At 39.7% G+C, this 15088-nt stretch overlaps 1 protein-coding gene across 3 annotated transcripts in view; it reads left to right on the top strand.

The window, feature by feature from the left end:
* Positions 1 to 8393, top strand: part of LOC101715613 (receptor-transporting protein 4) — a 34799-nt gene extending 26406 nt beyond the window's left edge. For all 3 annotated transcript variants that reach the window (XM_087186718.1, XM_087186717.1, XM_087186716.1), the window contains exons 2-3: positions 820 to 1346; positions 7749 to 8393. In XM_087186718.1, coding sequence (XP_087042844.1) covers positions 1192 to 1346; positions 7749 to 8271 — 678 coding nt within the window. In that variant the 5' untranslated portion in view covers positions 820 to 1191 and the 3' untranslated portion in view covers positions 8272 to 8393. The remainder of the gene's footprint in view (positions 1 to 819; positions 1347 to 7748) is intronic.
* The last annotated feature ends 6695 nt before the right edge of the window (positions 8394 to 15088 follow it).

Here is a 15088-nt window from a genome sequence, read left to right as displayed (position 1 = left end):
ATGTGACAAGGGAGGAAAATGGAAAACTGCTGAGAGACAGCTAGAAGAGAGGAAGGATCCCCAAACCCCAAAACAAAAAGAAAAACACCTAAACATCAATTCTGAAAAAAGAGGGCATAGAAAAATTGATTCTCAGTAGTTCAGCCTCTTCCATTATACTTCAGGCTGGTACGGTTACAATAGCTCCTGGGGAAGACATTCTCCCTCACAGAGTCTCAGTGAATGGACCCAGGGACCATAATGCTACCCACAGCATCTTTCCAACTACTACGTCCCACAATTTGATTATCCTGGAATTGGAATGCCTGGGTGCAAAAACTGAGCAGCTTTGAGTGTGTTATGAGGTTGCAAAAGGAACTGTGATTTAGTTTTTCCTTTCTCTTTCTTCTTCTTCTTCTTCTGCTTCTTTATGGTGAGAAAGGCAATGGAATTTCTCCAGCCTTCAGCGACCTCAATAATTCCTTCTAGAGTCTGGTCTTTTAAGTCTGATAGCCAGACATAGGAAATATGCTAGAACAAACCACTGGTTCCTCTGCCTGTGGCTCCAGTGTTCCAGCCTGGAACCTGAAACTCCATTCCTGCTGCTTCTCAGGGAGGGAGGTGGGTGCACTCTGCAGGTATCAGAGTCACAGACACCCGGGTTCAGGCTTCATCCCTGTTACTTATTTGCTTTGTGGCTTTCGGCTCAGCATCCCCGCTCTCTGTGTGGCTCCCCTGCAAACTATCAGGAAAAAAGCCCCTTCAGATGCAAGTTTCCGGGAGTCAGCAAGTGTATGAGACAGGTGTTGACCACAGCCTCCCACTTACTCTCCTCTCCAGGAGGATGTGAGCATCCCCGCCGGTGCGGACTGGCTCTCAATCACAGTTCCTTTATCCCGGTGCCAGAAGGAGCATCCCGATTATTTTCGAAACGAGAGAAAAAGGAAATGAAAACTAACTTCCGGCCCTCTCGGGATCCAGACCACAGCTCTGGACTCAGGCAGCAGCTCATCAAAGCCATGAAGTAACAAAACTGTGCTGCCCTCTGTCTTCAGAAGGGAGAAGTGCTCTGAGTGCCCAATCTAAAAACGAAAGTAAAAACTAGGAAACAGAAACTCAACTGCACAAGCAATCAGAAACTTCACTTCCTGGAGAGTGAGCTAAATTGAAGGTATTTCAGCAAACACTAACCTCCATCCCGAGAGGGGCAGAATGGTTTTGGACATTAGAACGTGGGAGCAGACGTTTCAAGAACTGATCCAGCAGGAGAAACCCTGGGCCAAGTGGACCCTGAAGTTGAATGAAGACATTGAGCCTGATTCTGTGGCCCCCAAGTGGAAGCAGCACCAGCAGACAGCACCTGGCAGGTGAGTGGGGATTTGTTCAGCACGAGAGTTTCCTGAGCAGAGAGGCTGAGTTTCTTGTTGATTTGTCTCTCTGAGAGCTTGTTGAAAGAAAGGCACCAGGTCTCTGGCCTTTTGCTGTCTCAGTGCTCTTTCGGGTCTAAAGGATAAACTGCAAGTTTCCACCTTGTTTATGTGCAGAAAGCTTATTCTTTTACTTGATTTCCTCCCCTAAATGTTCCTGGAAATCCTGGCAGAATGCATCCCCCTTTGCTGTGTGATCTGGTGCAGATGACCATAAAGCCCTCCGGAAACACCCTCCTGGGTCCCAGTGAGCCTCCCCAGGCTGTAGCATGTCTCCTGGCTGTGGCCCAGCCCAGGACAAGTCTGAGACCTGGTCCTTCTTTAGCATGCTAAGGACTGATTAAGATGGAGTAGTCACTTTGAATACTACTTTATCAAAGGCCCCGGGGTGATAGGGAAGAATGTGGCTGCAAAAGCTAAGTCAAAAACCTATTTCCTGGTGTTCTGTAGTCTCTTTCTGGCCATTCCCTTTCTAGCCCCCAGCAAGTCTCCAGGTTGTAGGAACCAGGTCCCTAGCTTGCCCAAGGGTGAGAGTGGCTGTGTGGACAATCAGCTCCTCTCCCTGTAAATAGCACCCTGCATCCCTCATCCTCTTTCTCTCTCACCTGCTGTGCTGCTGCCTGCCTGCCCAGCCTGCCTCAGCCCTGTGCTGCTCCAATCCTTTTGGACCATTAGCCACACCCTGCATGTTCAGCTTTAGGCTTCCCTGAGCATGGAGACTCCACACCTGTCACCTGAAAGCCTGTTTCTAACATATCAGGGTTCCAGCACATGCAGGTCCTAACGTCGGAGGAACCAGACTCACTGTGCCATGTTTCTTTGTGTCTTCAAAGAAAGATTTCTGATAAGATGTGTAGGCAGTCTCTATGGAGGACAGGTAGAGTTTATAACAAAATGATAGATTTTCAGCATGGGTGAAAAATACACCTTCAAGCATGAAAGAGGACAAATGCCATGATGGCAGTTCCACTGAGTGTGGTCTCAGGTTACATTTATAGGATTAACTGGATCTCTCAAGGAAACTTTTCCTTTCTCTTGGGCCACTGTTCTTTCAGAAGGAAAATGGGCTGTGTTGACCAACCTCAAACTAGGTTCCTGTTTACTCTGTAGGTCAGTGGTGGAGAATCTATGGTGCATGTTTTATTTGTTTTCCTTTGAAAGCAAAAAATGTTAACGTATGAATTTTTTTTCTAAACTGAAACCCCAGTATTCAGGTTTAATTGTAGTGGTGGCACTTTTCGATAAATAAATGGATTTCTGATTGCATTTTGGGCAGTGTATCTGAAAAGTTCGCTATCATTGCCTTATGTGGATGTTTTCTACTTGGTTTGTTTTGGGACCTTGAGGAGTTTCCAGTTCTTCACCCATGGTGTGGATTTTTTATGGGTCTTAAACTTCACCAGCACACTCAGAGGATGTTATATTCTCTGGGGCTAAAGACCAAAACCTCGGGCTTGTACAGATCTTATCTATAATGATTAAGTGAACAAAGGAAAAAGGACTATGATTATGCTGAACTTTCTGCCTAACACTAAGATGTTTTGCCTGTTTGGCAGCCCCTTGCCCCATTCACTCCCTGCTCATCCTTCAAGGAACACTGCAGGGTCACCTCCTCCTTAAGGTGTCCTCTGTCCTCCTAAGCAGAATAATTGTTCCTTCTTCTACACTGTCAAGAGAGAACTGTTGTGTGTATAATATAAATACATGATATGTATTTTGAAATAATCCATTTATAAATATTATGTAAACTACGCATTTTGACTTGCAGAGTCTATTATTTTATTTTATTTTATTTTTTCCCATTAAGTTTATTGGTACATTTTAGGTATAAAATACAGTTACATTCATCATTGGGATCTTGTACCATTACATGAGTATCTTGGTTCTTATTTTTTTCTGCTTCCCCTGCCCTCCCTTCACCCCCTCCACCCTTCCCTCTTTGCAAAGACTTTGTTTCCATTTTTTTCCTTTTCTCATATTTTTCTTTTCCCTTTTTTTCTTTCCCCTACCCCTCCCACTTCCCCTGCTCCTTTGGACCTTTTCTTCCTGTTACACAATATCAATTATACATTTTTAAAATTACAATATCAAGATCTAGGAGACATTACTACAGATTTTACAGAATTTAAAAGGGTATAGAAAGCATATTACAAAAGTCTTTTTTGAAATAAATTTGACAACTTCTAAGAAGTACCTTGGAAGACAAATTAATGAAACTAACTCTAGAGGAAATATAAAATTTGAATAGCACCTATTAAAGAAAGTATATTCCTAGCTTGAAAACCTACCTATATGACAACAGCAGGCTCATATACATTTTAACTGATAAATTATATCAAACAATTAAAGTAGAAAAAAGAAGGAACACTTCTCCCCTCATTTTAGGAACTCAACATTGTGCTAATCCTAAAATTGGATAAAGATAATAGAAGAAAAATGTATGAACATAGATAGAAATTTGTTTAACAAAACAAACTATTAGAAGTCAGATCTGGCAGGATGTAGAAAGTGGTTTTGTTATAGGGATGGCAGTGTTGGTTCATCATTGGAAGATCCACCCCCAAAAGTCATCATTTTAACAGAGGAAAGGAAAAAGCCATATGATCCTGTCACTAGTTGGAGAAAAAGTATTGGACTAAATTCCACAACTGTTCATGGTAAAAGCTATCAGGAGACTAGAAGTAGAACAGAACCTTCTCAACAGATTAAAGACATGTACTCCATACTTACAGTGAGAACACCTTATATGAATGGAGAAGATACAATGCTTTCTCCTTAAGGTGAGGAACAAGGGCAGATATGCTTACTCTTTATCTGTCCATTAAACTTTAAAACCTAGGCCCCATCAAAATAGTCTGACAATAAAATGACACAATTAGGATAGGATTGGCAAGGTAGAAGCAAAATCTTTATATGTAGATGAAATGATCATCTACAGAGAAAATACTAAGAAATCTCTAGAAGCCCCTAGAACTTGTATTTGAATTTAGCAGGATTAGAAAACACAAGGTATATATAAAAATTCACATCTGTGTATACTTGCTGTAAATGAAGAATTGGATATTGAAATTTAAAAGTTATGTAGGAGTACAAAAGACCTAGAAAAGTTAAAAAAAACCCAAAAAACAAAAAACAAAAACAGTGTTGGAAGACATTTAGTACCTAATTTTAAGACTTCTTCTAAAGCTACAGTAATCAAGGCAGTGTTGGTGTAAGGAAAGACATATAGATCATTTGAATAAAACAGAGAATCTAGAAATAGAACCACACATATATAGTTCACTTAGTTTTGAAAGATTACTTAACATTAGCATTTTATAGAATATAAACTCAATTCAAGAGCTGAGGAAGAGATAGTGTTTTCAGCAAATGGCACTAGAACACCTGGTATCCGTATATAAAAAATTAACCTCAACCCTTTATTTCCATACATGAAAATAACTTGAAGGGATCTATGAACCTAAATAAGAAAGCCTGAAAGTATAAAACTTTAAGAAGAAATTATGAGGGAAAATATTTATGAATTCAGGGTAGGCAAGAACTACCTAGGATACAAAAAACATGATGTATAAAAAAAATTGATAAATGAGATTCCATCAAAATTTAGAACTTTAAATGACATGATTAAAATGAAAAGTAGTCCTTAAACAGACCATATTTACAATGCATATAACCTATGATCAGAATATATAAAGAATTCTTAGAGCTCATTAATAGACAACCCAATTAAAAAGTAGACATAAGAAGATGATAAATAGCTAGTATAGCACAGGGAAAGGTGTGCAATTCTAGAATCAGAAAAATACTAATCAGTACAATAACAAGATTGAATTATACACTCATTAGGGAGATGAAGTTAAAAGTTTTAAAAGCCTTGTCATGACTTTTTCTTTTTGTTGGATTCTCCCCCTTTGCATTTAATTTGTCACGCCCAGTGGATTCATTCTGCTGGGTTTCCTGGAGTTGTGATCCTCATTGTCTTTTCCTAGAGTATTGTCTAAAATTTTTTGGAGTGCCAGTTTGGTATTCATGAAGTTCCTGAGGTGCTCTTTATCATGAAAGTATCTTATTTCTCCATCCATTTTGAAAGATAGTTTTGCAGGGTACATCAATCTGAGTTGGAGGCTGTTTTCCTTTAGGGGTTGAAATACATCACTCCAAGCTCTTCTTGCCTTGATGGTTTGTGTTGAGAAGTCTGCTGTGATTCTGATGGGCTTTCCTTTGTATGTGATTTGTTTCTTTTCTCTCACTGCTTGTGGAATTTTGTTCTTCTGTTGGATTTCTGGAATCCTAACTACTATATGCCTATGTGTAGATTTTTTTTGATCAAGGCTAGCTGGAGTCCTATATGCCTCACTTATCTGTATGTCAAGTTCTTTTCCCCTGCTTGGGAAGTTTTCTGCCATCACTTCTGTGAACAGTTTTTTTTATGTCATCTGCACTCTCTCCTCTTTCTTCATTGACTCCAATCAGTCTTATGTTATTCTTCTTTTCATCATCTGGCAGCTGCTGGATTGATTTCTCATGTTCTGTTAGAATTTTAAACCAATTTTTCTTTTCCTGGTCACTAATTGCAATCTTTTCTTGTATATCTGAAATTCTATCCTCACATTGGTTCATTCTGCTGTGCAGACTTTCAATGGGGTTTTTAATCTCCTGGAAATCTGTTTGCATCTGCTTTATGGATTCTGTTTGTTTCCTATATTGGGATTCCATCATGCTCCTCAGATCTTCTACTTTTTTATTTGTGCCCTCTCTAGATTTATTAATCAAGTCTTCCACAATGAGCACAATCTTTGCTGTTATCTGAGTAATTATTTCTGATTTCATTTTTCCCAGATCCTCTTTTTTTGCCAGTTCAGAGAGTCCAGATGGTTGAGTATCAAATTGTTCCACCTTGTTTCCCTTTGGGGTTGCTGTAGGTGATCCAGAAGTCTGTTTTTGAGACTTGTTTATGTGTCTTCTCATTTCCACTGGGGGTGAGGTGCTTCTGGCACCTGCGCAGCTCACCTTCTCTGCCCTAGGAGTTTGGGATGGTGGCGGGGTAGCTTCCTTCTGGGTGCTGGGACCAGCTCAGCTTCTCTGCCCTAGGAGCTTGGCATGGTGGTGGGGGAGCTTCCTTCCAGGTGCTGGGACTGGCTCAGCTTCTCTGCACTAGAGTCTATTATTTTAAATAAAGCCTTCCTGTAGCTCTGAAGCATAGTTTGGAGCATTTTCTTGAGCTGATCTTATGGAGCAGCAGCTTTGTTCTTCTTGTATGTAATCCCATGATCTGGGCTGGCACCCTTTCACACCAGCCAGAGCTCTTGGTGGCGCTTACAATGTCTCTTAACTTTTTGGCACTCTCCCAATCAGGAAGGCATTTCTCTTTGTCCAGGTAAATTGATTTGATAGTCATTTTTGAGATGAGAAAACCAATCTGCCAACATAATTTTAGAATGTCAATGAGCTTTGGAAATGTCTTGGTGTTTATTGTTTTTACGTACATGGGATGATGGAAAAATATAGTGAAGGTTTAAATTTTAAAAATTTATTAGAAGTAAAAGATAGATTATCATCATTCCTCCTCAAAATGCTGAAAATACTCCTTTACTTTGAACATACTTACCTCATAATTCTTTACCATGTCTCTTTTACTGTAATAAGCCTTTTAAATTTAAACATTCACTATATTTTTTCATCATCCCTTGTACAAAGTCCCATTTGATGCTGAAAAAGAACACCTTGAATTCTTTTTAACTGACTTAAAAATTGAGGTGAAGTCCTGCGCCTGAGGTCCCCTGATGCAAACCATGCAGTTACATCTTCAAGTCAAGAATTAAGGTTCCAGGGCCCAGCCTGTTTCTCAAGGTACAAGATGGTACACCAAGGTTGGGTGAGATCACCTAGGGTTGGAAGACCATACCTCTAACCACCTATCCTGTATATCCAGAACAGGTTGTCTATACTTTTTAGGACTCAGTGTTCTTATCTGATTATTGGGCTCAATAATGCCTATTCATAAGAATGATTTAAAGCTGAAATGGAATAATAGTGTCAGGCACCACTTAGAATGATTGCCTCATAATAGGTACTTTATAAAAATTTTCTCACCAAAATGTGAAGCAAATTTTGCTGTAGATAACAAAAATTCTTTTTTCCTCTGAGGCATCCAGGGATATTTTAACTAGCTAAGAGGCAGACTTGAATGATGTATGGGCAGAAACTCTGTCAGTGACTGCAGCAATCCAAATTATAGGAAGTGCCCCAAAGTGAAAAGTATTTGAGATGAATTCAGGGTCATTCTCCCTCAGGTTAATGATCAGCTGAGCTGACAGTGGGTTTTTTTTCACCTGCCTGCAGGTTCTGGTGTATCTCATGTCATCAAAGTTGGGACTCTGCCCAGGTGAAGATCCTGTGCCACGTGTACTGGGACCACTGGACATGCCAGGGTCAAGTGCTTATGCGGCTTTTTGCTCAGAAGTGCCAGAAGTGTTTATGTTCCCAACTTGCGAATCCTGAGTTCTCTACTGATAGCATCATGAAGATTCTAGAAAACCTTGCACAGTATATTCTGCAGAGATACTATGGACATGGCTTCAGGGAAAAGCCAGTGATCTGGGCCGTGCCTCTGCAAGGGCCCCATGACACACACAAATGTTGGTCCTGCCTTCGAGGTGTGTGTGTGCAGGGCTCACAAAGACATATAATAGCAAAGCCATCCAGTTCCTCTCCCCACTCCCTGGGGATTCAGGGTTCTTCATCTCAGATTGGTAATGTGTTAGGTGAAGATGGACCCAGGCTTCCCTCGTCCACCCTTGAGTTGGTCTTTTTTATTTTTGCCATCTTGGCTGCCTTAATTTGTGGTCAAATTGTTAAACACTAAGTTTGCGTTCTTCTCTTGTGTTAATTGCATGACAATCAATAAACTAGGTGTAATTTTAATATGACAGACTGTGACCAAGTCCATTATGGAACCAATAATAAATATGTGTTGAATCATTACAAGGTCTTCACTCATTCACTCATTTGTTCATTGGTATCAATATATATTGATCAAATCTTGACAAGAACTAAAGATCATGAGTATTATCAGAAAGTTACTATGGTAAAGATAATGAGTATTATCAGAAAGTTACTGTGGTAAATTATAGTGCTACCTCCTTTCCCAAAAAATGTCCATGTCCTAATTCCCAAGACCTTTGAATGTATTACTTCCTTGACCATATGAGATGTGATTAATTTAAGCATCTTGAGGTGGATGGATTATTTTAGATTATCCAGGTGGGTACTAACAACAGCCCTGTTGTGGTTGGGGTTTTTAGGGTTCCCCAGTGGTTCATGTGTTCCAGGCTTGGTTTCCAGTTGACTGTGCTAATGGAAGGCTATAGAAACTTCAGGAGGTAAGACCTTGTTAGACAAAGTAGGTCACTGTGGGCATTAGCATGAATGATATATTTGTATCCTGCCCCTGCCTGTCTTTCTTCCATGCTTCCTGATGTGACATGGCGGCTAGGAAGCCGAGAGAGAAGAGATGAGCTGGGGAGAGAGATCTACCCTTTCAGGTCACTCCCTAGTAGCCAGCCTCTTCTGACCAGGCCCCACCTCCTAAAACAACTCAGCTGTAGGTGCCCCATAATCCAGCCACCTTCCAAAAGCCCTACCTACAAGCACAAGGGGCTGTTGGAGGGCATCTGGATGGAAACTGATGGATGAGTGGAGGGTAACCAACCAAGCAGAATGGAGACTTGGAATATAAGTCCAGTGTGGGAAAATGAAGGTGCAAATTTATGTGGAGCAGTTTCAGAGAGGGTCCAGAACTGTAGACAACCATCAGCTGCGAAGGTAGATCCTGGGAAGGATGAAGCAGGAGGATTGGCTGAAAGCCTTTATATGTAGAACAGAGGATTATTCTCTGAAGACACTTACTCATAGGGACTCTGAACTTAGTGAGTCCTCTAAGGAAGAGGGAATCTCCCAGCCACCAAAAAGATAGTGAAAGTCTACATACTTAATAATGAGATGCAAAAACAACAGAAAACCAAAACCAAACAACGAAACTCAGAGATGATTCAAGGATCAGGATAAGAGAAAAATAAAACCAAAATTATTATTTATATGAGAGAAATAAAAGAAAATATGGTATTTATAAAGCATTTGGACATAATCCTCAGATAACCTTGGGTGAAACAGCTAACTTTGAAGAAAAATCCTTTGGAAGGTCCCATCTACAGGTCACAGGCAATGGGCCTAGAAGCTTAGGGAATGATTACTTCAATACCAGAGGAAGTGGTCCAGGTGACACTCTACAGTTTTCAATACAGTGCACATTCTGTATCATTCAAATCCACTTGCTTTGTATAGAGAATTAAGTACATCTGGATAAGGATCCTCCAGGATTCTTTTCATGAAAAAAGTGCAAGAGGAAGGTTTAGGAAGTGAACTAAGTTTCTAACATTGTATCTGGTCTTAAGATGGCAACTGGATACTCATGATTCCTCCTTCCTGCAACCCATCCTGATTTTCCTTACTCCAGCACTTCTGTTGGTTATGGTAGTGTTTAACTGATGAAAGTTCTAGACCCTCATCCTTGAAGAGTTTCAGGCTTTGGTCACAAGACTCTTCTCAGTGTGTGGTTTTCACCTACTGTGAAAATTCATCAGGGAAGTAGCAAGAGATACCCCAGTGAAGCATTTGGGTGATGCACTGGTCACCTTTTCATTGGTAGGACAAAATACCTGACAACCACAAGCTAAAGGAGGAGAGGTTCATTTGGTTTGGCTCATGGTTTCAGAGATTTCAGTCCATGGTCAGCTGGTCCCAAGGCAAAAACATCATGATGGAATGTCGCAGTGGAGGAATACTGGTCAATTCATGGAATTTGGGAATCAGAGAGCAGGAGAAGAACCAGAGAGGAAGGGGCCAGGGGCTAGATGTGATGTTTTTATTCTTTGTTATACTATATCTTGACTCTAGTGTGTGTTGGGGGGAAATGCTCAGATTTTCTCATGAGAGTAGCTTTTAACACACAGACTATAGAGTTAAATGAGAAGTTCTACTCCCCATCACATCCATTCAGTCCAGTACACATTTGAAGGCTAGGGAAATGGTCTTTGGGTGACTCTATGGAACAGTGAACTTATTGTGCACCTGACCTGAACCAGAACGCATTTTATTACCTGGCTCTGACTCTTAACAGGCCATGATTTGTTTTAGGGACTCAGGGAATGTTATCAATTTAGACCCTAAATCAAAAAATTCTCAACATGTCTGGTTATTCCTTCTTCAAAGCATCCAGTTACCTAAATAAATAGTCCTGCATCCTATTGGAGAAGAACTGGGAGTTCCTTGTAATATCCTTCCTCCTGAGGATCTCATCTCTCAGATAATAAGTTATGAGCCTGAAACCTGGCTCAGATCTTGATAAATAAGGAATTCTGATGTCTATAACTGGGTCAGCTGCTCTCAGCTAAACATCCATTTTTGATTTCTTTGATAATATAAATTGAAAGCAACCTTTCTGGAAGCCTACCTACTTGCTCATACATGGAAAACAAGAAATACATAAAATTAGTAGATTGGTCCAGAAGACCCAGTATCCGAGAAATAGGAAAGAAAATGGAGAAAAGGAAATTATGAGAGGAATTCTGTGGATGTAGGTCAGTGGTAAAGTGCTTGCCTAACATGTGCGAGTGCCTGGGTTCAATCTTTAATACTGCAAAAACAAAACAAAATAAAACAAATATTTAAAAACACCCAAACAACAACAAATACCTTTTCTTTTTTTTTTCAAGTAAGATGAATTTTATTTTTTTTCTTAAATTCTTTTATTGGTACATTTTAGGTATACAATACATTTACATTTCTCATTGGGAATTGTACCTTTACATGATGAACCTTGGTTCTTATTTTGTCCCCTTTCCTAGCCCTCCATTCATGCCCTCCACCCTTCCCTATTTACAAAGACTTTATTTCCATTTTTTCCAGTTCTCATCATTTTTCCTTTCCCTTCTTTCCTTTCCCCTGCCCCTCCCACTACCCCTACCCCTTTGGACCTTTTCTTCCTATTTTGCATTATCAATTATTCATTCTAATCATTGGTACATTTTAGGTATACAATATAATGACATTCATCATTGGAAATTTGCACCTTTACATAATCTTTCTTGGTTCTTATTTTTCACCCTTGCCCAGCCCTCCCTTCAACCCCTCCATTCCTCCCTATTTACAAAGATTTTGTTCCTATTTTTCCATTTTCTCATATTAATTCCATTCCCTTCTTTCCTTTCCCCAACCCCTCCCACTTCCTTCACCTTTGCCCCTCTTCTTCCTATTTCACATTACCTATTATATGTTTTAGTCCTTATTTACACTTTCAGTTTCTCACACCAGAGAAACTATTCGGTATTTATATATGTGTGTCCTATTTATTTCACTTAAGAGCATTGCCTCAATGTGCATCCACTTAGCTATAAATGTCTCTTAATTTCTCATTTTTTATGGCTGAGTCGTACTCCATTTTATAAAAAAACCACATTTTCTTTATCCAGTCTCCAGTTGATGGGCAACAACAAATACCTTTTCTTCCTAGGGCACAATGTCTGCTTCTCTGAGGGAAAGGCTTCAGCAAGGGGATGCCTATACAGTGAATGGGCAAAGAGTCACACTAAGGCTCATTAGTATGAAATTTCTGACACCAGATGTAAAGAAGAGGTACTATTGCTTTCGTTGGTTAGGGTGTAACATTTCCAGATTCTTTCAATGACTTTTTCTTCTGAATTACTTTTCCCATGTGTTTTTGTCTTTGCCTTTCATATTAGAGAATTTCCTCAAATATCAAAGATGTTTGAAGGCTCTCTGTTCAGGTTCAAATGAGAGACACTAAAAAGCTGATTGGAACACTGGAAGCTGAAAGAAAATGAATTATAGACTCATACTTTGAAGTTCAAAGGGAAAATTATTTTCAACATGGAATTGTACACACAAATAAAACTTAACTACATATAGACAGAGAATAAATATTATTTTCAGACACTCAAAAAGTCAAAATTTTATCAGCTTTTCCCCATGCACCCATTTTCAGGAAGCTCCTAGAGGATATGCTCCAAAAACGTGAGAGAATAAACCATGTATATTGAATATATGGAGTGCAGGTGTAGGAAGAGATTAAGGGAGCCTTCAGAATTTTGGAAAAGCAAGCTTCCAGAACACTGGTTGTGCAGTCAACCTAGAGAAAACCATTCTGGATCAGGGTGACAGAAGGCTCCAGAAGGGGACATCATCAAAGGCAAAACAAAGGTAATTTGGATATGAAAATAAAATCAATTAACTTCTGGAATTAAAAAAAAAAAGGCTGTACCAGAAAATAAATGCAATTAGAATATTTTACATAGCTTAGCTATTAATAGTCGTAGTATGACTGAATATTGGTCTAACAAAAATCTGATTTAAAAGCTTTGATGGGAATAGAAGCATGTCCAACAGAGGCTCAGAGTGTGAGCGAATTCAGTCCTGATTGTTATGAGGAAATCAGTGGTTAACATCAAAAACTGAAAAAAATCAACAAGCAGAAACACAGCGATGAATACCAGATGAAAAAGCTAGGCAGGCATTAAATAATTGCTTTGGAGGCATAAAATGGAAGTTGAAAGGGACTAAAAAGGGCTAAATTTTGTAAAAAGCATTGTTGAACTGTTTGGCATCTCACATGCTATACACACATATGACTGATAAGAATTAAGAAAAAATTCCACTTTTAAAAAAGAAAGACTAGATTTTCAAGATTCTTCTTTGCCACCTTCTGTTTTTCTTACTTAAATATGCTCTTCTGCTTTCTCTTCTTATATCCCCTTGTCTTCTCTACTCTTCTCTCCCTCCCTCCTCCATATAAAATTGATATACATTCACAATTGGGGAATTTGCAGAGGTAGAATTTATTTACTTTGTAAATGATGGGACAACCCTGGATGAACAGTCCTTAGTCTATTAGCTGTAGGTGAATATCAGGGAAGGGGCAGTGGATAAGTTCCATCATAGTCAACAAAGGGGTACATTGACTGTAGGGAATTTTAAATCCACAATAAAACTGATGAAACTTGTTTATTTTTTAGTACCCTATTGGTCTGCTAACTCTGAACAAGCGCAGTGTATGAGTGGTGAGGACCCAGGATGTAGCTGGTGACCTGGGATACATCACTCTACCCCTAGGGTAGGGAATTAATTTGACTCAGAAAATCATGGGTTGGGACATTACTGGAAGGAAGAAAGGTGAGAGGAGCAATTCAGCAAAACCCACCAAGCCATCAGTGAATATTATCAGTCAGACCAAGCAGCTAAACTGGGATCAGAAGAGAAAAATATTTATTTTGTGAATACTGTAACCGCTGACCAGATTCTCAGCAAGCAGATCTGACATGAGAGGCTCAGGAAGAATTGCTGTTAACAAAATCAGTCATCTACTGGAATGAAAGATTTTCCACATGTTGATGATTAATTGTAGCTCAGAGCCAGAAGCTGTGGATTTCAAGGAATCCTAAATGCACTCTCGGTCTTTCCTGACCCATCTCTCCTGTTCTCTATTCCCAGCAACACTTCCTGTCTTCACCCTGGAGAACAAAGCACTTTTAGCTTAGAGTAGGAAGCTTGTATATGTTCAGGACACCAGGGTGGAAAGAGAGAGGCCTCTGGAGGTTTGCAAGGACACATTCATCGATGTCACAGCCAGTAGTGATTTTAGAGTGGAATCCTGACCCACCCACTTCCTCAGAGTGAAAAGAGTGGCTGTTTGACCACAGGTCCCTCAGCTGGGACCCAGGGGCATAGATTTCCACTTAAGGATGCCAAAGAGGAGAGCACTCAGGTGTGATGACTTGGTCTCTTGATTAAACTGAAAGCTGAAGACACAAAACCAGGAACTTTTCCTGTTTGTGATGGGAAGAGGCAGTGGTTAGGGGAGGAAGAGGCAGAAATGAATGACAGTAAATTGGGAATAATGATGTCTTCTGGCATCTGCAACCTTTGAAAAGATCTCAGAGTTGCCGAACGCTGAAAGTAGTCATTCTGCTGTGATTTGCTGACCTCTTCGAGGGGGTTGGAGTGGATGAAGCAGTGTGATGATCATTAACACATGTTCCAGAGAGATAGGACAGCCTTTTCTCCAGAGACCCTAGGATGTTATGGAAGAGGGGTCCCAGGTGGCTTAATGGCTCAGATACTAGAGTAAGCTCTTAGAGACCCCATAGCCCTAATGCATCTTTACAGAGATAAGGAAACCAAATCCCTTGGAGGCCTCAGAACTGAGTTGCCTATTGAATTATAATTTTCAAAAGGGCAAAATCATATCTTTCATGGAGATAGTAAATGAACATGTTTCACAGATTTAACTCATTATTTAATGGGAGAAACAGTAAGATTTAAAACTTTCCCAAAGAGAAGCTAGGAATATAAAGGCAATTTAATAGCTCTCTGAGTTACTAGCTATGCAAAAACCATTTTATGCTTAACAAGATAATCAACTGTGAAGTTTGGGGGCTATGAGTTCTACTGGGCAGAAATTATTTACATTTCTATTGAACAAAATCTGTAAGAGAACCTTTACCTTATCATAAAGTAAAATAGTCTAGTAAATAGAAAGTAAAGTTCAGCACTGAAAGAACACCCAATAATCTCTTTGATGTCTAAGTTTCAGATATATATTTAATTGG

This window comes from Heterocephalus glaber, unplaced genomic scaffold, assembly GCF_053883595.1.
Source record: "Heterocephalus glaber isolate CG9 unplaced genomic scaffold, H.glaber_assembly_v1.0 deba00001504, whole genome shotgun sequence".
Lineage (NCBI taxonomy): Eukaryota > Metazoa > Chordata > Mammalia > Rodentia > Bathyergidae > Heterocephalus > Heterocephalus glaber.
This window is presented reverse-complemented; position numbering and strand designations above follow the sequence as displayed.